Here is a 24,882-nt window from a genome sequence, read left to right as displayed (position 1 = left end):
GAAAGGGTCGTTGGACCCACAGGTTGAGAACCGCTGGGCTAGCTAGTAACAGAGTGCATTGCACACAATATAAAGAAGTGCTGCCTGGCGGACTTGGTGTTTTAGCAAAGCATCTATATGTCTACGTGTGTTTTGTCTCAACACAGAAGGTATTTTGTACCATGAGGCCTCATGGTCACAGAAATGTAAGAGGCTGCATCAGTGGAGGAAGGAAATTCTTTCTACCGAGAGGGTCTGCAAAGACCCCGGAGAAGGTGGCGTCTGGGCTGGGTCTCTAAGGACAGGTGTAGGTGGAGGCAGGGTAGAGGGAAGGGGTTTTCAATGGGTGGAACAGCCTGAGCAAAGGCAGAGGTGCGGAGGTCCAGGCCTGTCTTGTCCGGCCTCTCGGTGCCTTTCCTGGGCAGCAGGGGAAGGGCTGTCCTGGCCTCCGCAGGTGGAAGAGCTGAAGGTGAGGAGCCTCACTATTGCCGCTGGCCTGGGGGGGGGGGGGGTGGGCGGGGTGGCACCCCAGGCTTCTAACGCTGCACCCCTAGATTAAGTTCCCTCCAGCCATGCCGGAGGGTAGAGCCTGCCCCACCCAGGTTAGCACTTGGCCAGGGCGGAGCGTGAGTTGTCTGCAGGGAGAGTGATGCTGAAGGGAGGAGGAGCTGAGCGTGCTCGGTCCCTCTGTGCAAAGGGACCTCCGGAGGAGTCATCACCCCGGTGGGAGTCACAAGGTGTGGCTCCCGCGAAGCCCCCCACGTGGAAACACGTCAACAGAAGCCACAGTCCCCATTTGCGTCAGGGCCCCAGCCTGTGGGGAGGGACTTCACACAGGACATTCCTGTGCCTTGTCTCTAATTGTTTTCATAAACCTCTGGCTCCGGAGACAAACAAGAGCGAGAGTTGCTTATTCCTTCCAGATTGCTTCTGGAACAGGACTGAGAGCTTTCCGTAGCTCCCCCACAGCACAGAGCAGCCCGAAATGAATTGCACATGTTCACACTTCCTGCCTTGGCACGTGCAAGCTCCGTGCCTGGGAAGATGTGTGCTCCATTGCCCACTGTGGGACGGTGGGGGGAGGGTGCACTCTGATCCAGGGAAAGAGGTTCCCCCAGACCACACTCTCGGTGACCTTGACCCATGCACCACCTCAGGGCAGAGGGTGGAGGTCTGAGTCAGGAGGTAGCCCCCAGGGAGCCGGGCTGGCCATCCGGGGTCCTGCCTGCCTCCCCATCTCACAGCCCTTGGCTGACCTGGCTCTTAGCAGCCACAAGCCTAGGAAGCCGGCACCTACATGTGGACCTGGAAGATACTTAGGGGCCATCTGCTTGTAGAAATGGGGAAATGGGGGCGAGAGAGGGACGGGGGGTTCAGAGCGATCCTTAGCAGGGCCAGGAATTGAACCTGAATATACAAGTTACAGTTGAGTGAGTGAGTGAGCACGTGGCCTGGTGGTCAGACCGCCTGGGCTGGAGTCCAGGTGCTATCACTTCTCCTGGGTGACTTCAGGGTGAGTGATGCTCCCTCGGCTTTAGTGTCCCCAGCTGCAAAGTATTGATCGTGCCGGCCTCTGGGGCGGTTGGGAAGATGGAGGAGGGGTCCCCAGTGCAGGGCTGGCAAATGGAAGCTGCTCAATAAGTGATCCTTGTCCCTCTTTGTCCGTCATCAGTCCCCTTGCCAGTGCTCAGTGTGGGTTTTTTTTATATTTATTTAAAAGTATTATAAATATATTTTTATTGATTTCAGAGAGGAAGGGAGAGGGAGAGAGAGAGAGAGAGAGAAACATCCATGATGAGAGAGAATCATGGATTGGCTGCCTCCTGTACGCCCCACACTGGGGATCGAGCCCACAACCCGGACATGTGCCCTGGCCGGGAATTGAGCCAGGACCTCCTGATTCATAGGTCAACGCTCAACCACTGAGCCACGCCGGCAGGGGCACTTTGGGCGATGGGAAAAGTCAGAACACCCTCTCCACTTCTGGCAAAGTTACGGGATCAGAGGGAGAGAAAGCTGAACCAATTCAAAGCAATTCTGAGTTCTAGAGTCTTTAAAGGAAAGATCCTTTTTGTTAACGTTTGACTTCAAGTCGTAATCCTAGCCAAGTCTTCTCACTAGTTTGTCAGCACGGGCTGCCTGGCTGGCTTTAGTGGCCCTGGGATCCCGTTACGATGAATAGCATCATTTGCGTAGGAACGATGAATGGGCTAAAATATTTACAGCTCAGCGTTTTCTTTTTTTTTTTCCTCAGCCCGCCACTCCCCACCACACCAACCCTTCCCACCCTCAGCATTTTCTTAAGTAACATCAGTGTGTTCCCCTCACCCCATGAATCTTAGGATATCTTCATTATTAGTGCAAATGTCCCTAAACCCCAGTTCAGGGGATCACCAATGAGAAATCACTGGAGGTTTGTGCCGCGCCAGCATGGCCAAGGGTGAACCTGAGTGGGGGCGGCTGAAAGGCTTAGAAAAGACAGGCAAGAGAATGAAAGCCGGGTCTCGGTGGGACGCTGCTTCTCTGAGAGACAGTGACGCCGCCCACAAGCCGTGTCTTTATTTTATAGCAGATGCCAGGAGGCAAAGTAAGGGCATGATCAAGATGTTTACAACATTCTCCTGGGTTTCAATCCTACTCCACTACATGCACCTGAACTCTATCAAGCCCACGTCACTCAGGCACGTGGGGCCACGTGTTCGGACCATAGGTTCAAGCTCACAACTACAGCTGTTGGCTATAATTGTGCTGGGAGGGCCCTGCCCTCCAGCTGGGACTTGCACGTGGCCACGAGAGGACTGTGCCCTCTCATCAGTCCAAGGCTTGAACCTGTCAAAACACTGTAGCTTGTATCATCTCTGTGTGAGGGGAGACCTTAGAGGTGACCTTGAGCAGTACTTCTCAACCTTTAGTGCTCATAAGAATCACACAGAGGGCTTGTTAAAACTCACATGCCCGGGTCCCTCCCCGAGAGTGATTCTGTGGGGACGAGGCGGGACTTGGATTTCTGATGTGCTCCCGGGTGCTGTTGCTGCTGCTGGTGCAGGGGCCTCCGCCTTACGTGGTCGGCAAACTGCGGCTCTCGATCCACATGCGGTTCTTTGGCCCCTTGAGTGTGGCTCTTCCACAAAATACCACGTGCGGGCGCACGTACAGTGCGATTGAAACTTCGTGGCCCATGCACAGAAGTCGGTTTTCGGCCTGGGCGAGTCTATTTTGAAGAAGTACCGTTGATATTTGGCTCTGTTGACTAATGAGTTTGCCGACCACTGCCTTAGGCGATCCTTTGCCTCATGCCTGGATCCGAGCAAGGCTTACACACCTGCAATGACAGGGACCTCAACCCCTTCCCGGGCAGCTCATTTCCTCCTCAGAGAGCTCTATTCGTTAGAAAGCTCTTCTTCTTATGGAGCCAAGATCTTCCTCATTGGGAGTATCAGCCATTGAGTTCGGCACCCTGGAACCATGCAAATTCTAACCTGTATCCACAGAAACACAAGGGTGGAGAAGAATTGGGATTTGAGGGGATAGAGAGCAGGGTCTTCCCCTGGGGCCTGATGACTCTTGCCAAAACCAATGGGCCCCTCATTGTTCTTTTCATCTCATGCTCAGAGATAGACCAAGTCTGGCTTCCCGTGGCCAGAGAGTCACTGCACGTTGCAAATCTGGGAGCAGAGGAGCCTGGGAGCAGAGGAGCAGCCCAAGGGCCCCCTCCCCTCACCCAGCGTGCAGACAGGGCGCACGTGAGCATGAGCGAGCTATTGGCCAAGGATCCAAGAGCCTCCCCCTCAACACAAGCTCTTAGGCAGCAGAACGCCCCTGCCCTCGATTCTGAGAACTTTCAACAAGACTCCGATCGTTGACTTGGAACACATGTGCATGAGCAAAGCTTCTTGATGCTTGACTGCAGTCGGGGTCAGCTTAGTCATGCCCTGGTGTGTTCCTGGGGAAACTGAATCCATGTTGGAGCCTCAGGCATGGCCAGTGCAGGGCTGCCTCCAGACCCCAGGGGAGATTCCTCAGAGCCAGACTAGGGATGTGGTGTTCTGGTGGGTGGAGTGGTGTCTGGCTGGGCTGGGTAGTGGACCTGCAGCTGTTGACATGAGTTGTAGGGGAACACAGCAGTTAGGACCCAGCGAGGATATCTGAGGGCGCTCCTTGCGCCTGTCACCGAGGAGTTAGGCCAATTTGGGAGAACAAATCCAGGATTGGTGTGAGGCCGTCCAGATGCAATGACTTCACTTTCTAAGGCATGTTTTCCTCCTCGTTTGTTTTTTGGCAATTTGTTCTCCTTGTTCCTACACCCCTGGGGGAAATCTAAAGCCTGTATCTGCAAAGACCCCCCATGTCGCAAGGGAGGGATGGGGGAACAACTGGATAACTTGAAACAGAGGAGCCTAATTCCTCTATTGATTCCCTCAGAAGATATAAACAACCACTGATTCACTTAATTACTCCGAGTCATTTATTTATTTATTCCTTTATGCATTTGTTGACTAACTTAGTCATTCACTAACCCTCTGATGTATTACTGACCCACTCATTCATCTATCTACCCACTCAACCATGTACTCACTTAACCATCCAGCTATCCACTTAACCATCTACCCAACTGTCTATTCAACTATCCACGGCAGGTCGTGTGGATCACGGCCACGCTGCCTTACCTGGTGCTGTTCGTGCTCCTGGTCCACGGCATCACGCTGCCCGGCGCCTCCAACGGCATCAGTGCCTACCTACACATCGACTTTTACCGCCTCAAGGAGGCCACGGTGAGCACCCACGGGGACCACCGCCGAGGCCAGGACTGGGGAGGCTCCTTGGGGAAGGCAGCCATAGGAACTCTGGCCCCTGCTTCCTGTCCGGGCTGTGGCTTCTCCACCTGACGGTGCGGGTTGGATTTGCACCTGCAGGTCTCCACCAGCCCGCCCATCTCCGATGGCTGGGATTCTGTGGTTCTATTGGGGGGCCTTTGTAGACCCCTCTTTTCAAGGGAATGATGCTCTTTCCTGGGGGTTTACCACTACCCTGTGCCATGGCCCCCCAACCCACCTAGACACCCCAGTCCTATTTCCATCTCTAGTCCCCAGCGCTAGCCTTTGCCACCAACCCATGATGACCGTGTCAGGGGCAGCATTAGCCACAGGGACACCTAGACCCTCCCCCTCCTCCCCACAGAAGCCTGGACAAGATAACCAGGCATAGAGGCCGGGATCTCTCTAGCACAGTGGTTCTCAACCTGTGGGACGCGATCCCTTTGGCGGTCGAACGACCCTTTCACAGGGGTTGCCTAAGACCATCCTGCATATCAGATATTTACATTACGATTCATAACAGTAGCAACATTACAGTTATGAAGTAGCAACGAAAATAATTTCATGGTTGGGTCACAACACGAGGAACTGTATTTAAAGGGCCAGAAGGTTGAGAACCACTGCTCTAGCACAAGGGCCATTTGGGCGTTTATCACATCATTCGCAGACCATACAAAATTATCAGCTTAAAATGTAGCCTGCTATACTCAGTCAAACACTTGATTACCTCACCCCAATGCCTTGGCAGGGCCAGACCAAATGATTTCGAGGGCCTTATGCGACCTGTGGGCCGGACGTTCCCCACCCCCTGCTCTCCCACCTCACGGTCTTGCGTAGTCATGAGGAAGCTGACCCTGGAGGAACTTCATTTGATGTCCTTATTGTAAAGAACGTTAATACACTAGCCGTTCCGGGCTGTGTAGATGGAGTGAGGGCAAAGGGCCAGGACCCTCTCAGGAGCTATGGAGATGGCATCTTCCGAAAGGGCATATGCTTCCTGGCAGCTCCTGCCAGCCCACACAGTGGTGACTCCTGGGGCCGGTGGGGTTTTACTTCTTCCATCTTTTGAGTGATGACAGCACATGGCTGGAAGCCTGGAGATCTGAGCCAGCTCCGATCGGAGATCTGCTGCCATCGCCATTCGGACCTCATTTCTCTGGGTCTCAGAGCATCCCTGGGGCGTCCCTGCCCTTCGGGGGCAGGGAGAGGGTCCCATCCTCGCGGAAGCAGCGGGTGATGGCTTTTGTCTGCTCGTCTCAGGTATGGATTGATGCTGCCACTCAGATATTTTTTTCCCTGGGGGCTGGATTTGGAGTCTTGATTGCATTCGCCAGTTACAACAAATTTGACAACAACTGCTACAGGTAAGACCCTTCTTGCGGCTCTGGAAAGCTCTGAATCTGGGGATGGACGGTGGCAGGGATGGGAGACAGGGCTCTGGGCTGGGACAAGTCAACTTTTCTTCTGGGATTTCTTCCTCCATGAAATGACCACCTGGGTGTTCCTGAGCGCCGACATGGCCAATGGGGTCCTGATGGACGCATTTCCATTCAGGGCATCTCTGATGAAGCAGATGCTGGGGGAGAGGAGGAGAAAGCGGAAGCCACTAGTGCTGGGATGGGGAGCTGGAACAGAGGGACACTGCGTGGCTTTCAGAGCAGGCAGCACTGTCTGTTTGTCCACCTGATGCCCAGGCAGGCAAGGGTGGGATGTCTAGGCTGGTTGCATGAGCGGTGAGTGCCGGGTAGGGCATCAGAGTCCGCACGTGGGCACACATGGGGCCTCCACTGCTCTCTGTCAAAGGCTGAGGACAGAACCACAACCCCTCTAGGACTAGGCAGAGTGGGATGACTGGGTGCCCGGGGGCAGGCTGTAGGAAGGCTAAGGAAATGGGTGATCCGCCTTCTGACGGGGGATTAGCGAGAGCGTGGAGGACAGTTAGGGCTGTGACAGGCAGACTCGGGATGCTGGCATGCATGAAGGGGATGTCATCCCCTCCCAAGCAAAGCCAGGGAGGTGATAGCTTGTGGGCCAGCAAGTTGACTGGTCGACTTGTCTGAAGAGTGTGTCTCAGGGGCTCATGGAACATGAGCCTGCAAGAAAGGTTGGCTCATCTTAGCTCCCGGGTGCCTGGGTGAGAAGTGGGGAGACACTGGGGAGCCGTGGGAAGTCAGCTGAAGGAGATGGTGTCTCAGTTCCCCGACAGGAATTTGATCCCAGACTCTGGTCTCAGATTATTTCATCCAGAAGCTGTTGGCCTATCCCTGCACCTGCAGGTCCTCACGCAATGAGGGCAGGGCCCTGGGGCCCACGGGCCAGCAAGGCCACTGGAGGCGTCGGAAGCTGCAGATCCCATAGGTGGCCCAGTGGTCCCTGAGCAGCGTCGGGAGAGCCAGGTGACTTGAGCTAACAGGGATTCTTCCCCCGCAGGGACGCCCTGCTCACCAGCACCATCAACTGCGTCACCAGCTTTGTCTCGGGGTTTGCCATCTTCTCCATCCTCGGGTACATGGCCCATGAGCACAAGGTCAACATCGAGGACGTGGCCACTGAAGGTGGGTGGGCAGACGGAGCGCACGGGGGGAGCGGGGCTGGGAACTCACCTCACTCTGCAGGCTGTGGGACTGAGGGCTGGACGCGGAGGTTTCCAAACTGCCCACGTGACGGACCCTCTTGCAGTCTGTCCGTGGGAATCCCAGGCAGTCCCGGGCCCTGCGCGTGTGGCAGGACCGCCCTCTGAGTGCCTTGCAGCAGGACAGCTTTGGGAGCATCCGCTCTGTGCCAGCAGCCCCCGTGCTGAGCACTCCACATGCCTCCAATTCTCCCGAGTGAGAGTGTGAATAGACCCACTTTAGAGATGAGAAAGCTGAGACTCAGGCTAAGTTGCCCCAGGTCACCTAGCTGGCCAGGCCAACCCAGGGGCCTGTGTCCTTTCCTCCTGTTTCCCATATTCTCGTGGCCACAGAGGAGCTGAGGCCTGGGGAGGGGCTGCCTCTAGTGGCCCCTGAGGAGCTTGTGAAGTAAGAGGCTCGCTCAGGGCAGGCAGGAGGAGGGTGTGAGGTGCTGCCCTCTGGTCTGGCTGCCGGGGGCCTGCCTCCCTGGTGCCTGGTGAACTGCATCTCACACAGGACAGACCAGGTGCCACGGGCTGGCCTGGGGCCCACGGGGCCTTCGAACGCTCTCCGCCCACCTGCAGCTCAGACCCTGCTTCCCAGCAGTGCTGAGGCCTGCGTGTTTCTTGCAGGAGCTGGCCTGGTCTTCATCCTGTACCCGGAAGCCATCTCCACCCTGTCGGGGTCCACCTTCTGGGCTGTCGTGTTCTTCATCATGCTCCTGGCTCTGGGGATTGACAGCTCAGTGAGTGACCCTGCTCAGGACCCGCCCCCAGCACGCGCACACACACACACACACACACACACACACACAGTACTCAGCCTGAAGTCCCACCATTCAAACTCCTAATTAGCAGTCCATCCCAGAGGCCCTATTTAAATGCAAACAAGGAAGTGAGCCCTCACTCAGAAAGGCAAGATGTACATAGGCCAAAGCCAATAACCAATAGAAACCCATTGCATCCTGGGAATCAGTGACCACCGATGGGCCAGCCCAACCCCCCCTCTTCCCCCCCCGCCCCCTTGCAGACAGGACCCTGAATCAGGCGGGGCAGGTCGCCTCCTCCCAGCCAGGCTCCTCCTGTGACTGTTCTGTCACCAGCAGCCGGCACAGGCACATGGGGCCTCCTTCGCAGCTCAGAGCCTTTGTTTTACGCACCTGTCGGATGAGACCGCCTGCCCTCCTCAAGAGACCTGTGTGCTCCTGTAGGGTCAAGCCTGGTGTTTGCAAGAAGTCTCAGAGCGGGGCTGGCCGAGGCGTTTCCTCTCTCTGCTTGTCTGTGGGGACATCACGGGGCAGGGTGCTGAGAAGGGCTCTGAGGAAGGAACCCTGATTTCCCTGAGCCGATGCCTGCCGAGGGGCGAGAGGCAGGCACGGGGCTGAGCGAGCGTGGTGCCTGCGTGCACCTGTCTGCCCTCCCGGGCTCGGTGTCACTTAGGCAAACACGTGATTATGACTCATTTGAGGCCATAGAATACATGTGCCCGTAGCTGTGGGCTAGGAGACGCCTTCTCGCTGAGGGTGGAGCTGAGGTGACCACTCGGTGGCCAGAACCCCCGGCGGAAGCTCTGCCTGAAGTCCCAGCTCTGGGGGCTCCCCGCTGGGGGCCGTCTCCTCCAGGAGACCCCGTTGGCGTGCAGATACCTTGCCTGGGGGTTGGGCATTTTACTTCGTTCACGCTCCTGTGGGCTCATCAGAACCCCCGGGGCTGAGCGAGGTGCAGGAGACAGGGGCCATCGATTAGGGGAGACGGCGCTAACTCTGCACCCGCCACCCGTCGTGTCTGAGTCCTGAGTTTGGTTGGAAGGGGGCAGAGTGGGTGAGAGGCTGGGGAGAGGGCAGCGCCTGCCGATTTCCCCAGAGCAGCCAGGCAGTCGGTGGGAGACCCCATGAGGTCCCAGGGCGCCCCTCCTTCCCGCGCCCACCCTGCCGGGCTCCCTGCAGATGGGAGGCATGGAGGCTGTCATCACGGGCCTGGCCGACGACTTCCATGTCCTGAAGCGACACCGGAAGCTCTTCACATTCGGCGTTACCTTGGGGACCTTCCTCCTGGCCCTGTTTTGCATAACCAAGGTGAGCTTGGGTGCTGCTTTTCCCTGCGGTCAGACATTCCCAGCCTCATGGTGGGGCCAGGTGAGCTCAGGGCGGGGCCAGGCACCCTCAACCCCGTGGCCCCACCCCTAGGGTGACACCCCCCTCTGTTGTCTCCCACCTCTGAGCCCGAGGACCTCCAGGCACCCCTGGTGTGAGAGCAGCAAAAGTCCCTTGACACGCACCTCGCTTTTTCTGGCTGAAATACCCACCCTCAGGCCCGTGACTCCGAGGGCCTTTGTCGGGACGCAGATACGTAACATCAGTACAGTAGCACCCAGCCCTGTCCCCCGCGTCCTCACACGGGGCTCTGAGCAAGAGGGGCGGGGGCCGGGGCCGGGTGTGTGGTGATGGACGTAACCGTCGGTGGCCATTGCCAGCTGTGGCCTCAGGCGTCCTCCCTCCCTGCCCAGGGCGGAATCTACGTGCTGACGCTGCTGGACACGTTCGCGGCGGGCACCTCCATTCTGTTCGCTGTGCTCATGGAGGCCATCGGCGTCTCCTGGTTTTACGGTGCGTGCTGGGCCCCGCGTTCCTGCAGACTTCTCGCCCGGCCGCAGAGGGCCTTCCGTTGCCATGGCGGCCCCTGGCCGGTGGCTCATCTTTGCATGAACCCCCTTCAGCAGGTGCTGCAAAGGCCCCAAGGCATCCAGTGTCCACTTTGAAAGAGGAGCTCCAGGGGGGGGCGTGTGGCTCCGCTGGCTGAGCCTCATCCATGCTCTGAGAGGTCACTGTTCCGTTCCCGGCCAGGGCACATGCCCGGGTTGGTGGCTCTATCTCTGGGAGGGGGCGTGCAGGGCAGCCAATCGATGTTTCACTCACACACACACACAAAAAAAATCAATAAAAAATACTTAAAAGTAAATAAAAAGTCAAGGGGAATTGGAGGAAGCGGCTGCTCCACAGGTAACTCATTCTAGAGCAGGGCTGTCAGATCCAGCAAACTGAAGGCAGGGGGCCCAGTTCGACTTGAGTTTCAGATCAACGCTGTGTGATTGTGCACGTGTATGTCCTAGGCCAGTGATGGTGAACCTTTTGAGCTCGGCGTGTCAGCACTTTGAAAAACCCTAGCTTCACTCTGGTGCCGTGTCACATAGAGAAATTTTTTGATATTTGCAACCATAGTAAAATGAAGACTTAATTTTTTATATTTATTTTATATATTTAAATGCCATTTAACAAAGAAACATCAGCCAAAATAATGAGTTCGCGTGTCACCTCTGACACACGTGTCACAGGTTCACCATCACTGGTCTAGACATTGCCCAGGTCGTCCGTCAGCCGCGGTCGTGTCCACCGTCTGAGATTCAGACGTAGCGGGCCTGTGCTGCAGCTGGCGCCCGGCTCTGCCGGGGACGGGGAGCGGCGTTACCAAGTGCCCACGTGTCGGCACCGTTCCTGCCCCGTGTGGCCCATCCCAGGGTTAGTCCTGCTCGCAGTCTTTCCTACGAATCGGAGAGAGATTTCGGTGTGAACCCGGGCCCCTCCACCAGACTGAACTCGGGGAAGTCTCGTGTTTAAGAGCGTGCACAAGAGGGGAAGCCCAGGCTTCCGAGTCAGGCTGACCTGGGGTGTGGCCTGGGGCGTGTGCCTGCCCCTCCCGGGGCCCCGTCTCCCTCTGAAAACTGAATCGGGGGGCACGTGGGTGACACTCTCCGTGAGGGTGTCCTCTCCCTTGTTCTGGCCAGCAGGGCGCCCATCCCCAGGATAAGTGCCAGGGGTGGCCTCGCTGCCCGGGGGCGGGGCCCTGGGGGTGAGCAGCAGGGGTGGCCACGGTGACAGGCCTGCCCGTGTGTGCGCAGGGGTGGACAGGTTCAGCAACGACATCCAGCAGATGATGGGGTTCAAGCCCGGCCTGTACTGGAGGCTGTGCTGGAAGTTTGTGAGCCCCGCCTTCCTCCTGGTACGTAGTGTGGGGGCGCGCGTCCTGGGGAGGGTGCTGTGTGGGCTGGGGTCGGGGTGGGGGGCATCCTGGGTTCTTGGGGGAGGCGGTTCTGGGATACAGAGCCCTGCTCCTTGGGCAGGACATGGGGACGCTCAGGCCGCTGACACCATGGGGACGCCCACCCCCGAGGGTCTCCAGCCTGGGCCAGGGCCTTGGTGGCTGTGTGCCCAGCCTGGCCCAGCTTCAAGGTCACCTTTCTTTCTCACACTCCTCCCTCCCATTTCTCCACTCCTCCCCTCCCTCCCTCTCTCCTGCCCCCCCCCCCTCCAGTTTGTGGTGGTGGTGAGCATCATCAACTTTAAGCCACTCACCTACGATGACTACATCTTCCCGCTCTGGGCCAACTGGGTCGGGTGGGGCGTCGCACTGTCCTCCATGGTCCTGGTGCCCGCCTACATCATCTACAAGTTCCTGAGCACCCGGGGCTCCCTCTGGGAGGTGAGCTGGGCCCGAGGGGCGGGGGGGGGGGGGCCCGAGGGGTGGGGGTGGGGGGGCGCGAGGGACAGCATGGGAGGGGCATGGAGTCATTCCTGTGGGGGTGAGAGGGGAGACTAGGGTCAGACAGACCCCCCTCGCTGGCCAGTTGTGTATCTCCTTGAACCTCCATTTCCACCCTGGCAACCTGGGGACAGTAATACGGATCCTGAAGGAAGAGAGAGTGCTTAGCACAGGGCCCGGCACAGGCCGACATTCTACGCGTGTTCCCGGCCACCGTTCCTGTGGGCCTTTAGGGCCGAGTAGCAGGTGGCCCTTACCTGGAGGTGAAAGGGGGGACGCGGGCCCCGGGGAGGGTGCCCTGGGCCTAGCTGAGGCCGCCCCTCCTCCAACCTCCCCCAGAGACTGGCCTATGGCCTCACGCCGGAGAACGAGCATCACCTGGTGGCCCAGAGGGACGTCAGGCAGTTCCAGGTGGGTGAGCCGGACCTCTGGTGGTGGGGCCGCGTGTGCTGGTTGCCCTGGGCAGGACCCCACGCCCACGCCAGAGTCCCAGAGCAGCAGCAGGCCGTGGCTCCCGGGGGTCTGGCGTTCGGTCGGGGTGGGGCTGTCCCCTGCCCCTGCCGGCTTCCGCTGGCCTCTGCATCTGGGTCCGGGCCTGCACCGGCCACAGCTCTGCTGAGCTCTGTCTGCACTGAGCTGTCCCCCGGGAGAGTCACCAAGCTAGCTGAGGGTGTTGAAGGAAGTGCTGTGAGCACATCAGTGACGGGGTGACCTGAGTCCTACCTTTTCCCCCTCAGAAACGTGCCTGCCAGGGGCTGGGGAGGGTCCTGGTGAGCTCCCTGCTGTAGACACCCTGTGTGACTTGGGGACGGCGCCTTCGCCCTTTCGGGGTGTTGGTGGCCATGAGGGGATCGGCCTGCATGTCCTCGGGGTCCTGGAGGGAAGAGGTGGTTCCTGTTTCCCCTGTGCTGCTCCCCAGCTGGCCCTGGGTGCTCCCCCCACCCCCGCCCGCCCGCCCCAGACAGACACTGAGGCCTGGTCTTTCCGCAGCTGCAGCACTGGCTGGCCATCTGAGCCCGCCCCCAGGAGGGGGAGCCCCGCCCGCCAACGTCCAGGTCCAGGCGCCCACTTCGCCGCCACCCAGACGCTGTCCGCTGTCCGGGATCCCTCTCCCGGCAGATGCTCCCCCGCCCCCCTTCCTCCCGTCCCCGTGCCCCATGATTTTGTGACCTGGTTTTCCTTCGCCTTCTGTTCGTCGGGCCTGGGGGCTGTGAGCATGGACTGGTGAGCCTCGGGGAGGAGAGGAGAGGTGGGAGCAGGAACGACAACTTCTGTGGAACCCCTTTGGTTGAGGGGACGTCACACTCAATCAGAGAGCCAGCCGGCCCCAGCGGAGCCCACGGCTCGGGCCGAATCCCCCACCACGTCTGCTTGTCCTTTGGGCCAAGAAGAAACCTCGGTCCACCCAGTTGAGGGGGTCAGCCACCCCCCCAAAACCTGACCAAGATGCCTGCTGAGTTTGGGGGCGCCCACACAGACCCTCCGTCTCCTGCCCCCCACCCCCACCCCAGCCGCCCTCTGGTGTCTGACCCGAGGTCAAGGAGCTTGCATGTGTCTGTCCCGTCATGAAGGTCCGTGGAGAGATGCTTTGGGGACCTCAGACAGAAACCTCACCGTGGGTTTGCACTCTGGCTAATCTGGGTCTGACAGGTGCGTTCAGAACATCCTTCCGGCCCCTGGCGGTCAGCTGGTCCAGAGCCACGGCTGTCACGGGAAGAACACAGATGAGCCCCAGTGAGCAGCCTCCACAGAGGTGCCAGGCAGCCCCCCTAGAGGCCACACGAGGCCTCGCTTTGCTGGGCACAGGGGGCCCGGAAACCCACCCGGGGCTCCTGAGACCTTGGGGAGACTTGGGTCAGGAACCAGTGAGGCCAAACAGGTGTCCGTCCCTACGGACCCTCTGGTGTCCTCCCAGCCCAGGTGGTGCCCGAGGGTGTCTGTTGATGTATTGTTCCCTGGAAACCCCACCCAGTGTGGACCAGGGGTCTCGACGGATGGGGGGTGGTCCCTGAAAACTCCCTTTGTCTCTCACTGTGGACGGCACTTGGTACATGGAGGGCAGGGTGGGCCCGGACACACAGCTACCTGGTTAAGGGGACCGGATTCTGGGTGGGTGGAGCAGGTTGGAATTTCCAGGTTGGCCTCCATAGCGACCCGCAAGTGGCGCCCTCTGGTGGCGGTGGTGGTCAGTTCCAGCTCATTGGGAGAAATGATGGGTTCCATTGGCCGCACCAATGTGGGGCTCCTGTTTCTGGTTTGAGTCTCTTGCACCCGTGTTGGAACTCTAGACTTGCGGGTTGTTACTCTGATGCTGGGAGTCCCTGTGGCAGAGTCTTGGGGAGAAAAGAGAGGCCACTTTACTTCACAAACCTAGGGAGGGTGTCTCGGAGTCCGGAACCCGATTGTGCTGACTGTGGAAGAAAGTTCTCTGGGAGCCAGCTGGGGGCAGGGAGATGGTTTTCCGCGGAGCCAGGGTCGTTGGGGCATTCTTTCGGGGGGGAGGGGGCCTTTTTTTTGCCAAGAGCCATTTGGATATTTACATCATCCGTGGGCCACGCAACATTACCAGCTTAAACATGATGTTGCAGTGAAAAAGTTCCCAGATGTAGTCCCGCCTGAGGTTGCCTTGGCAGGGCCAGACCAAATGACATGGCCAGTGGGCCGGAGGTTCCCCACCCCTGCTTTAGAGACCAGAGGGAAGTCGGGAGACTTTTGATCTTTCCATATAGAAACTCCAGCTCAGTGTCAGAGGCAGCCCAATGGCGGGGGGGTGGGGGGCCTGGGAGCATCCAGAGGAGTGGATAGTAGGTAGGGGCCTGGGGGATGAGAGCAGGGTGGCCCGTCACTGACGGGGCCACGAGTGACTTCGAATCCCCCCAGGAAGGGTCATTGCTCCCTGGCTGTTACAGTGATTTTTACAAACACACCTTCACCCACATCGCCTCCCATCCGCCCCATGAGGACTGCAGGGCTGGCTTCTGTCTCCCCATTTCCCAGGTGAGAAAACCGAGGCCCGGCGTTTCAGATTCTCAGCTACGAAGGCAGACCCGCAAATCAGATGCCCTGCCCCTCAGCCCAGGGCCCTTGGACATTCCCTGCCCTGTGGGGCTCACCCACCCTGGGCTGTCCTCACAGGCGGACAGAAATGCGCTCAGGGGGCCAAGGAGGGTTTCTGAGCAAAGGACAGGGTGTTGGGAGAAGGGGGGAGGAGAGCGATGGCATTTCTTCCCCTCGAGCGGGTGGCCGGGGAGGAAGGGACGACGTGGCTGCTGTCTTTTGGTGACAAGAGCGGCTCCGGGGCAGTGGGTGTGAGAGTGGAGTCTGCTTGGCTGAAACGAAGAGTCAGGGAAGCCGCGTGTCCGAACAGGGTGCCCGGAGGGAGAGCGCCTGCAGCTTTTCCGCCGCCTCCGCCTGTGGCCCCTCTGCCTCCAGACGTGTCCCCCAGGCGAATGGGTGATGCGGTGCTAGCTTAACCAACGCCAAACCAATGCCACGGTGCTGCCTCTCGGCGGAAGCTGGCTCCCGAGCCTGGGGTGGGGCAGCAGAGGCACCCGGAAGCCCTTGGAAGTTCTCGGGGAGGCGTGGGGAGACCTCGGTTCATCCTACACCCCCGCGTGACGTGCTTTCTCATAAGTAAGGCTCGACTTCTTTACGCCCCCCCCTTTTTTTTTTGATAGCAGAGGTTACCCGGGATAAGGGTGCTCCTGTGTATTGTACATGACACTTGATATTTTATAAGATGTTTAAAGAATTATTTTCCATGAAATGTACAATATCTGTTTAAGAGCATCGTGGTAACATCTCACAACGTCCAGATACTTGGCGTCCACCTGTCAGCTGGCCTTCGTTCCAGATGCCGAGGAGACGGGAGTGGCCCACTCGTGCCAAATATCCTGCTGGATAGACATCCCCAAAGCTGCCTTAATTCTCAGAGGGGGTTCCTGCCCAGGCGGGAGGATCCATTTTTGCAGCCCCGGTAACTCGAGGCTGAAGCATTCTTACCAAAGAAGTCATTTCTTAGCCAAGAGGCCCCCCGAGCTCATTTCATTTGTTTATTTCCTTTGAAAGCCTGGGATGGAGAAGAACAGAGAGGGAGTGTGGGGCGGCGGAAACGGCACAGCATTTAGAGTTGTAGCTGACCAGCTGGGTTCCTGGGAGAGGGGGTGCATTTTAAGTTCTTTGCCCATAAAAGCAGGTTTGGATCAGATAATCAAAGGTCCCATCCAGTGTAGAAAGTTTCATGCCTCCCTGACAATGTTCTTGTGCTCAGTTTACAACGAAGGAAGCCCGTCGCTTACGATAGAACTTTCCAGATGATCTGGTGACTTAATAACCTGTGGAGCAGAGAAAGGTCAGACATCTGGCCTCCAGAATTTTGTTTGCTCTTTTTTAGACATTCAGCCCTTTCTCCCGTATTTCTTCACCTGATGCCAGAAACACTTGGTATTTGAAAAATAAAATCCAACCCTTTTGTTTTGAGGACTTTGAAGGAAACCCGTGACCGTGACCTTGTGAGTCCCGGGATCCACAGGTCTGTGGCTACGGCCACAATCGAGACGTGACCAAACTACGGGTGCCCTTGAACGTGCTCTTGGGGTGCCCGCCCTCGCCCCTCTGTTTCTCCACTTCCGTGTAAATAAGGACAGTCTCAGTGGTGCCCTCTCTGTGTCATGGACTGTTCCGACGTCATGCAGATTTCTATGTCTGGTGTGGGTTTATTTCACAAGCTGTTCTCTTCATGGAAAAACAACTGTATAGATAATAAAGGATATTCCCGTGCCATGGATCTGCTAGTGGCATTCTTTCTGCCATGAGTGTAAAATGCTATGAATTGCTGAATTTTTCTTTTAAAAAAAGGTTTTTAAAGTTGATTTTGAGAGGAAGAGAGAGAAAAATTGATGTTTTTAAAAGAAAAATTCAGCCCTAGAAATGGAAAAAGCAAAACTAGATAACTAACCTGGTGTCACTTGGTCCACACTTTCCATTTAAATATAAATGTGTCCATTTCAGAGCTAGGAGGAGAGATCTAAATCCCTTCAGTCTCTCGCTCCAAGGGCTATAAGAAGTTATTTGGGTGAAAGGTGGGCCACTATTACCAGAGGCTCTTCTGTACCAGTTGGGGGCAGGTCAGAGACAAGCCTCTGCGATTCATAGCAGAGGAGAAGCCCACGTGTTTGCTAATTAAAGGCCAGCTGGGTGTGTTCGCCTCATCCAAGGTGCTGACTGATGTTCCTCGGGTCTCAGTCCTGGGGATCCTTGGCTGTGAGACTGGGGTGCCCCCAACCTCCCTTTGAACAAGGCTGGGCAACTTGAAGAATTAGAAAGAGAGCAACAAGAAAAGCCCAGAGTGAGCAGGAGGAAGGAAATAATAAGTGACATAGAGACCAAAAAACAGCAACAAAAAACCAAAAGATCAATGAAGCCAAGAGCTGGTTCTTTGAAAGGATAAACAAGATTGATGAACCTCTAGCCAGACTCACCATGAAGCAAAGAGAGAGGACCCAAATTAACAAAATCAGAAACAAAAGAGGTGAAGTTACAATAGACCCCACAGAAATACAAAAAAATCATAAAAAAAATACTATGAGCAACTTTACTCCAACAAACTGGTCAACCTAGAAGAAATAGACATATTCCTAAAAAAATACAACCTTCCAAAACTCAACCAGGAGGAATAAAAAAATCTGAATTAGGCCCATAACTATGGAGGAATTGAAGCAGTAATCAAAACTCTTCCAACGAACAAAAGCCGTGGACCTGACGGCTTCACAGGGGAGTTTTACCAAACATTCAAAGAAGAAATAAAACCTATCCTCCTCAGACTATTCCAAAAAATTTAAGGAGGAGGAGCACTTCCAAGCTCTTTCTACGAAGCCAGCATCGCCCTAATCCCAAAACCAGATAAAGACACCACAAAGAAAGAGAATTACAGGCCAATATTTCTCATGAACCTTTGACCTTTGACCCTTGACAACTGACCTTTAACATTTGGCTCTTGTCCTTTTGACCTCTGACCTTTGGCTCTTGTCCTCTGACCCTTGACCTTTAAACAATAACCTTTTGCCCACTTGGCCTGATACTTGACCTTTGACCTCTGACCTTTTAGGCACTTGACTTGACCTTTTACCTCTGACACCCGACCCATTTACATAGATTTCTGACACTTTATCTTTGACCCCTGACCTCCAACCCTTGACCTTTGACTCCACACAAACCAAACCGAAAACTTAGCCCTAACCCTACCCCAAACCACTAAACCCTAAACCTAGCCTGAGCCCTAGCCCAAGCTGGAGGCCTAGACCTAAAAACTAAACCCTAACCCTAACCCTAGCCTTTTACTTCTGACCTTAACCATTGACCTCTAAACTCTGACCTTTGACCCATTTCCATCAACCCGTGACCTTTGACCCCAACCTTTTACTTCTGACCCTTTGACATTGAGCCTTTGACCAATGACCTTATACCTTTAATGTTTACACTCACCTTGAAATTTGACCTTTGACTTCTGAACTTTGATCTATGAGCTTTACTCTCTGACCCATGACCCTAACACACAAATCTAACTGAAACACTAGCCCTAGCCCTAACATTAAATATAACCCTAACCCTAGCACTAGTCCCAACCCTAACTTTGTGCCCTCACCCTAGCCCTAACTCTAACCCCAGCCCGAGCTCTAACAGGCAGTCACTGCTATCTGGGCACTTTGCTGGGAGTCTTGGTCTGGGGTTTCAGTCCTGGCTCCACCCCTGAAGCAGGTGTGGCTATATGGATGCTGAACACAAGAGGGCAGCAGAGAATCACCTTCAGCAACATGCATGCCTCTGGCCTTGGCTTTAGAGACATGCCCAGATAAGGATTTGTAACCCATGCCCAGTGTGGGAAGAAAGGATAGCTTCGCACTTAAGGATTCAGGCTCTGGAGCCAGACTGCCCAGGTTCATGTCCCAGCTCTGTCTCCAGGGCCCCAGCTTCACAGGCATGACACCCAGCAGTCACACAGGGACCCTCTCACTCAGAAGAGATCCTCCATTGCTTGTCACCATCTTAATATTTTTTACAATAAGGGTGTTTTTTTCGTGGTTTTATTTTTGCACAACAAATTATGTAACTGGTCTTATCTGTCACTAGTTGAATTTTCTTGGGCCTCGGGTCACTGTGAAGATTCTTTGAATTAATATGAAAATTTATTATGAAGACACAATCTCACTTACTATATTATTACAGCATTCAAAGGTATAATCGCCAGATTACCGAAGGCTGCCGTCACCTCCACCTTAAGAGGAGCCACCGACCAGCCATCTATCATTCCATCCACCTAGTCCCACTGCCAATCACATGCCGGGGGACCATGAAAGTGAATCTGACCTTGGTCCTGACCCTGAGAAGCCCATGTTCGAACAGCCAAGCCTCTGGTCACTGGCTAACACACCTTCCTTGCCATTCCTGGTGCCAGTGTACAGGTGAGCACAGGTGAGCCGGCAGCCACAAGGACTGAATAGCTACAGCCACCAGGATCTGAAAACAGACTCCTGTTCCTGCAGATACACTCAGCTGTACCAGCTGTGTGACCTTGGGGAGGGCATTCCTTCCACTGAGCCCCATCTCATGAAGATAACCACCCTCCGTGCCCTAGGCAGTTTGGCTCCGTGGATAGAGCATGGGCCCATGGACTGAGGGTCCCGGGTTTGATTCCCATCAAGGGCACGTGCCTCTGTTACAGGCTTGATCCCCGGCCCTGGTGAGGGCAGGTGTGGGAGGCAACCAATTGATGTGTCACTTTCACATCGATGTTTTTCTCTCTCTCCCTCTCCCTTAAATTCTTTCAAAAAAAATCAATTGAAAAATATCCTCGGGTGAGGACTAAAAAAATAACCACCTCCCTGCTCCTGGCTTGTCAGAAGATGGAGAGGAGACGTGGGCGGTGAACAGGTTGGATCTGTCACGGGGGCTGTGTGTGATGGCTACCACAAGATGGAGGGTCCTCGAAGGGCATCCCCTCTCCATGCCTCTGCTCAAAGCCTCGGGCCTCTCCCGGCTCCCGGAATGAGGGGCAATGTATGTTTCAAGAGCTGGTTTCATACCCTGGAGCTTGGGGAGCGTGGAAAGCAGCTATAGGCAGGTGCAGAGGGACAGGTGGTAGAGTGTGGTCAAGAAGACAGTGCCCTTCCCCCATGGAGGGGGTCCATCTGGGGATGGCCAGGAAATACTGAAGAAAGAACCCCATCTTAGGGGAAGGAGGCCTCAGTTTGGCTCCAGTAGTTGAGACAATGACTCTGGGTGACTGGGAGCCAGGCTCTTGCCCTCTCTGGGCCTCCCTGTGTCCACATGTAGAGGTGGTCAAGTGGCCACCTTGCTGCTCTTCTAGCTTGAGTTCGGTAGGAGACACTGCCAATGCTTGGCTCATGCCCCTCTGTGCTCACTGCCCGTGTCGCCCCCCCCCCTGCCCCCCACCTACACACACACTGCTGGTGACCAAAAGAACATTATTTCCAAAATTAAGGCTACAGGTGTAGAAGCTCCCCCTTCCGTGGTCTCTGCCCACTCTCACCAGACACTAAGGTACCTTTTTGGCCATAAACACCTTCTGTAGAATTACCCCTTAGCTCCCCCAGATTGTGGAGGCTGGATGGGCCTCCCCCTCACAGCTCAATATGCTCTGTTTGGGGTGACATCCTGGCTGTGTCCTGGGCAAGGAGCTTGGTGAAGAACGCCACTTCCTCATGTTTCAGCTTCTGGGCAGCCTGGGTGGGGACGCCAATCTGCAGGTACCCTTCCTTCTGGTCATACAGGGGCCAATGGGGCAGCCCCTCCCCGTTGGGGTTCCTGGAAACAGAAAAAACATCAAATAGAAAAGCCCCAACCCTACTGTGTGGTCCCAACAACTCCCAGAGATTTGCAGGGACACGCCCCCTCCTGCCCCAGCTTCATCTCTCCCAAATGACTCAGATGCCTCCATAGGCAGGGACCTCCCCATCTCCGGGGAAGCCAGTCCCTTTGAGAGCTCTCATGTCACAGGTCTCAGGGCCAGGAGTTTGACCATCAGTGTCAGAAGCTACCCCTCCCAACAGTTTCGCCCTGCCCCTCCCCAGCCCTGCTCAGGCTGCTCACCCATTCCTAGCGAAGTTGGCCCAGAATTTCATCATCATCTTGCTGAGCTTGATCTCCTCTTCTGAGGCGCCGTCTGGTGGGAAGAAGAGGAAAAGTCTTTGCTACTCCAGGTGTGGTCGTGGGCCTGCAGCAGCCACACCACTTGAGTTTGTTGGAAATTCAGAATCTGAGCCCCGACTCCAGACCCACAGAGGTGAAAGCTGTGTTTTAAGAGGACCCTGGGTCATCTGTGTGCACTGGAAGCTGGGGAGGTACTGATGGAGGACTCAGCCCAGGGCTGCAGTCAACACATAGATCTTGGTGTTCTCTGCCCACCCACCCACCCCACCCTCCCTCTTCAGAGTTGCAATGCCACGCCCAGGGGTTCCCCTACGGCCACCCCACCTCCCAGGATTGTCCTTCTGGGAGTGTTTTGGATCTCAGCCACCCACTCACATTTTCATTGGATCTGAAAAATAACAGAAGTGCAATGACCCTAAGAAGTCATCCAGTGAGGATATGGCACTGGTGTGTCCCAAACAGGCCTGAGGTGGGTCACACACAAGTCGTCCATTTCTGCTGATAGTTAGGGTATTAAAGACATTTAGGAATATGATGTTTTAGAGAAAGGTTGTCTCTAAAAGATCATATTCCTAAATATATTATATTTTTAAAAATATGAGCTTTAGATAGATAGTTGGGTTGATATACAGAGGGATGTATGTTAGCCCTGACTCAAGGTTTACACCTTATAATTCTAGCCTTACTCTGACATTCTGATAGACCCTTGTGAGTGGGACCTGACTGGGGACATTCTAGCCCGTGAGCAGGCCCTGTCTTACTGATGCCCACTGTGCACGTCAGAGCAAGAGAGAGGGGGACCTTTGTCGTTCAACCTGTCACAGTGAATTCGGGAAATGAAGACTCAGAGAAAAGAAGAAACCTGCCCAAGGCCACCAAAACAAGCCTTGACCCCAGACCCCCCTACCTCCAAGGGCCATCACCTTTTAAAAATGGAGCCCCGAAGACTGAGAAGACTTCATCCCCGTGGTCCCCTATCACCGTCTTGGGCTTCCTGTCTGCCAAGAAGCTTGGGCGATACCGAAACTCATACATGTAGGTGGGGGCGCCGGCATCTGAGAAGACATGATTGACGCACATTCATTATACCCGTTCCACTCCTGCATGGTGTCAAGGCTTCCGGGGTCCCTGAGCACCCAGGGAATGAGTGGCACGCCTGGGTCCTGAGCACAAAACAACCACAATATGAACAGCAGCTGCCCACGTGAGTGCCAGCGGTGTGTACTGGACAGTATCCCGCACGTGAGGGATCCGCATCATGGACAACTGAGATGCTGAAAAGGGTCCTGGATGGCAGACTAGGTGAAGGGGAACCCCGTAGAAAAGGAAGGACCCAGAAGGAACACCTCCTCTCTAGGTGAGCTCACCCATCGCTGACCTCACTCCCCACCTACACAGCCCTGGGTCAATGCCGGAAAGTCCCAAGGTAGATGCAACACACACAGGGATGGACGAGAGCTGACCACAGATATGGAACTCTCCAGAACACCTGCCCCCACACCTGCCACTGCTCACCCCTTTGGGCTTTGCTGGTCCCATACAACCCTCCTGATCCTATGCTTGGTTTCACTCCTCCGACAACTCCACTGGCTTTGACCTTGGGAATCTTCCAAGACACATCTTCCAAGATTAGCCATCCAGCCCCAAAGACCCCATCCCTCCAGGTGAGGAGCACCTGTGGCAGATGCTGTCAGTGCCTCACCCTATCCCTACTTCTGGGCATGCCAGCCCGGCTTCACCTCCAGCGTCTGGAGCTCTTGGCCTGAGGTCTTCAGCCAGCAGAGACCACTCTGCCCCTAAGTACAGCTGGCCGGAGCCGTAGGGAAGGAGCCACCCCTTGGGAACAGCCTTTAACCAACAACTCATACAGCTGGAGGCTAAGTACCCAAACTCCCTCGTTGCTCAGGATGACCCTGAGACACGTCTTCTGTTGGAACCCAGAGCACCGGCTCCAGGGCCCACGGGGCACACGTGCTTGACCGTGCAGCAAGTCTGGCTCCCTCTCCTTCCCACGCCACTTCTCCACTCCTCTCCCGGTGTCCCTGGGGTCACCTCCAAATAAACTAGCGGCATTTGGATCCTTTTCTCAGAGTCCACTTCTGGCAGAAACCAAAACAGGACAGCGCCCCACCCCGGCCACATGGGACCAGCCTCGGAGCCCCCTCTATGCTGAGGGGTGGGCAGGACAGACAGCGAAGTGGCTGGGCTTGGTGTCCCTTCCTGTCCAATCTCTGGGACTCACCTCTGTGGCCACGCGCCACAGTCACAGCTGGGACAGCAAATACCACATCTCCCAGCAAATCCAAGAACCGGTCTTTCTTTTTGACAGGGTCGTCTGTCCCTCCTAAATACTTCTCAATGACCGCTGGGATCAGTGCCTCAGGGATATTCTGAAATGGAACCAAGCGTGAAAGGGACTGCCACCCCGGTTGAGCGACATGGCTTCTCTCACCAGTGAGCACAGCTGTCAAACCCTCCCCCCCGCACCCCCCCCCCCCCCCCCCCCGCCCAGTGTACACAGTGATGCTCTCAAGTCCTGTGCAAACCCTCCCTCCCCCAGTGGCAATGTAGGAAGAAAACCCTCTGGCCCCAGTCTTCATTCTGCCATTTAATTGCTCAGTGACCTGGGGCAATCCTCTGTCCCTCCTTGGGTCTCAGCCCATCCCGGCAATTCCCTAGGCCCTTACAGTGACGGGGTAGGACTTCCACAAGAGTGACGAGGCCGTCTTCTGGTCCAGCTTGTCTTCAGAGATTGGGTATCCCATCATCTGTTAAAACACCGGGTTAGCAGTCATTACTCATTTGGGAACTAATGGGAAGAACCAAACTGACCAAACAACCAAACCAGTGCAGGCTGGCAGACAGCCTGTCATGTCTTGATGGGCAAGGACCCTGATGAACTGGGCAAAACCAATGAATTAAAGGGACTTATATCCAGAAACTCAAGGAGAGTGAAGAAGATGAAGTAAATGTTAAAAGAAGCTGATTCAGGCCTCTGCAATATAATGCAAGCTAGTGTTGAAGGACAGAGCCCTGGGGATGACACAGACCTCACAGATACCCAACGCATCTAAGACCCAGGAAACCCCATCCTGTTATCATGGCTTAGGTCCTTTGGCATAACCTTTGAAACCGGGCTCAGGTGAGAAGTGCACAGCAGCTCTGCACACAACCATCCCATCCAAACCTCCGCTCTAAGAGCCTTGACCAAACTCTAACACTGCTCCCAGCAGGATAGGCTGGGTCCGTAGGTGACTGATCCCAGCCCCCTGAGAAGGCTCTGTGCTGCCAGGACAAGGCACTGTTTGTTCCAGCCAAAGCCTGTCTCTGCCCTTAGAACTGTACACCTACCACCCAAGCTGTTGCTCAAAGACCTGTGAGCTGTCCCTCCAAAATGCAGACATGCAGGGGACAACTCTGCTCTCTCTCCCAGTCCCTAACTTCAGTGGGCACCTCGCTGTAACTGACATCCCTGTCTGCTGACATACACACAGGAGAGGTGTGTTTCTCCTCCATATAAGTGCCACTTCACAAATCCAGGGGGCCTAGTCTCATAGCCATCCCACAGGCTCCCTGCACAGAAGCCTTTCCATGGCTCCAGCCTTGAGCTTCAGGCTTTGAGTGGAGTTCACACTGGATCTTACCCCTGTTGCAGTAAGATAACTGAATCAAACCTGTTCCTACCACTTCCACTAGTATCTGGCTTTATCTTTGACAGAAGGGAAAGCCTTTCCTAACATTTAGAAGTCAATTTTACCACAAGAGGAAGGAAGC

At 55.7% G+C, this 24,882-nt stretch overlaps 3 protein-coding genes across 5 annotated transcripts in view; 1 reads left to right on the top strand and 2 right to left on the bottom strand.

Annotated features, from left to right (window-relative positions):
- SLC6A2 (solute carrier family 6 member 2) overlaps positions 1-16,726 on the top strand; it is a 30,654-nt gene extending 13,928 nt beyond the window's left edge. The window contains exons 6-15 of the mRNA XM_070399026.1: positions 4,617-4,751; positions 6,054-6,157; positions 7,224-7,348; positions 8,038-8,150; positions 9,351-9,479; positions 9,911-10,010; positions 11,300-11,400; positions 11,713-11,880; positions 12,280-12,351; positions 12,931-16,726. Coding sequence (XP_070255127.1) covers positions 4,617-4,751; positions 6,054-6,157; positions 7,224-7,348; positions 8,038-8,150; positions 9,351-9,479; positions 9,911-10,010; positions 11,300-11,400; positions 11,713-11,880; positions 12,280-12,351; positions 12,931-12,954 — 1,071 coding nt within the window. The 3' untranslated portion in view covers positions 12,955-16,726. The remainder of the gene's footprint in view (positions 1-4,616; positions 4,752-6,053; positions 6,158-7,223; positions 7,349-8,037; positions 8,151-9,350; positions 9,480-9,910; positions 10,011-11,299; positions 11,401-11,712; positions 11,881-12,279; positions 12,352-12,930) is intronic.
- Positions 10,674-15,839, bottom strand: LOC138997402 (uncharacterized). Its single transcript, XM_070399029.1, has 6 exons — positions 14,868-15,839; positions 13,973-14,273; positions 13,555-13,644; positions 13,111-13,222; positions 12,664-12,814; positions 10,674-10,942 (listed from the first exon to the last, which is right to left on the bottom strand). Exons 1-5 carry the CDS (start codon positions 14,896-14,898, stop codon positions 12,674-12,676), a joined length of 675 nt encoding a protein of 224 aa, XP_070255130.1. The 5' UTR covers positions 14,899-15,839; the 3' UTR covers positions 10,674-10,942; positions 12,664-12,673.
- Positions 15,981-24,882, bottom strand: part of LOC138997401 (liver carboxylesterase 1-like) — a 25,940-nt gene continuing 17,038 nt past the window's right edge. The window contains exons 10-15 of one of the 3 annotated variants that reach the window (XM_070399028.1): positions 23,796-23,876; positions 23,351-23,498; positions 22,032-22,163; positions 21,049-21,121; positions 20,537-20,763; positions 15,981-16,274 (exon numbers count right to left, since the gene is read on the bottom strand). In XM_070399028.1, coding sequence (XP_070255129.1) covers positions 20,580-20,763; positions 21,049-21,121; positions 22,032-22,163; positions 23,351-23,498; positions 23,796-23,876 — 618 coding nt within the window. In that variant the 3' untranslated portion in view covers positions 15,981-16,274; positions 20,537-20,579. Of the gene's footprint in view, positions 16,275-20,406; positions 20,764-21,048; positions 21,122-22,031; positions 22,164-23,350; positions 23,499-23,795; positions 23,877-24,882 lie in introns of those variants that run through there. The other 2 variants (XR_011468930.1, XM_070399027.1) reach the window with 2 other exon arrangements.

This window comes from Myotis yumanensis, unplaced genomic scaffold, assembly GCF_028538775.1.
Source record: "Myotis yumanensis isolate MYYU_CA2020_CCGP unplaced genomic scaffold, mMyoYum1.0.hap1 SCAF_18, whole genome shotgun sequence".
In the NCBI taxonomy this organism is placed as follows: domain Eukaryota; kingdom Metazoa; phylum Chordata; class Mammalia; order Chiroptera; family Vespertilionidae; genus Myotis; species Myotis yumanensis.
The sequence above is the reverse complement of the archived record's forward strand: the minus strand, read 5'-3'. Positions and strand labels throughout refer to the sequence as shown.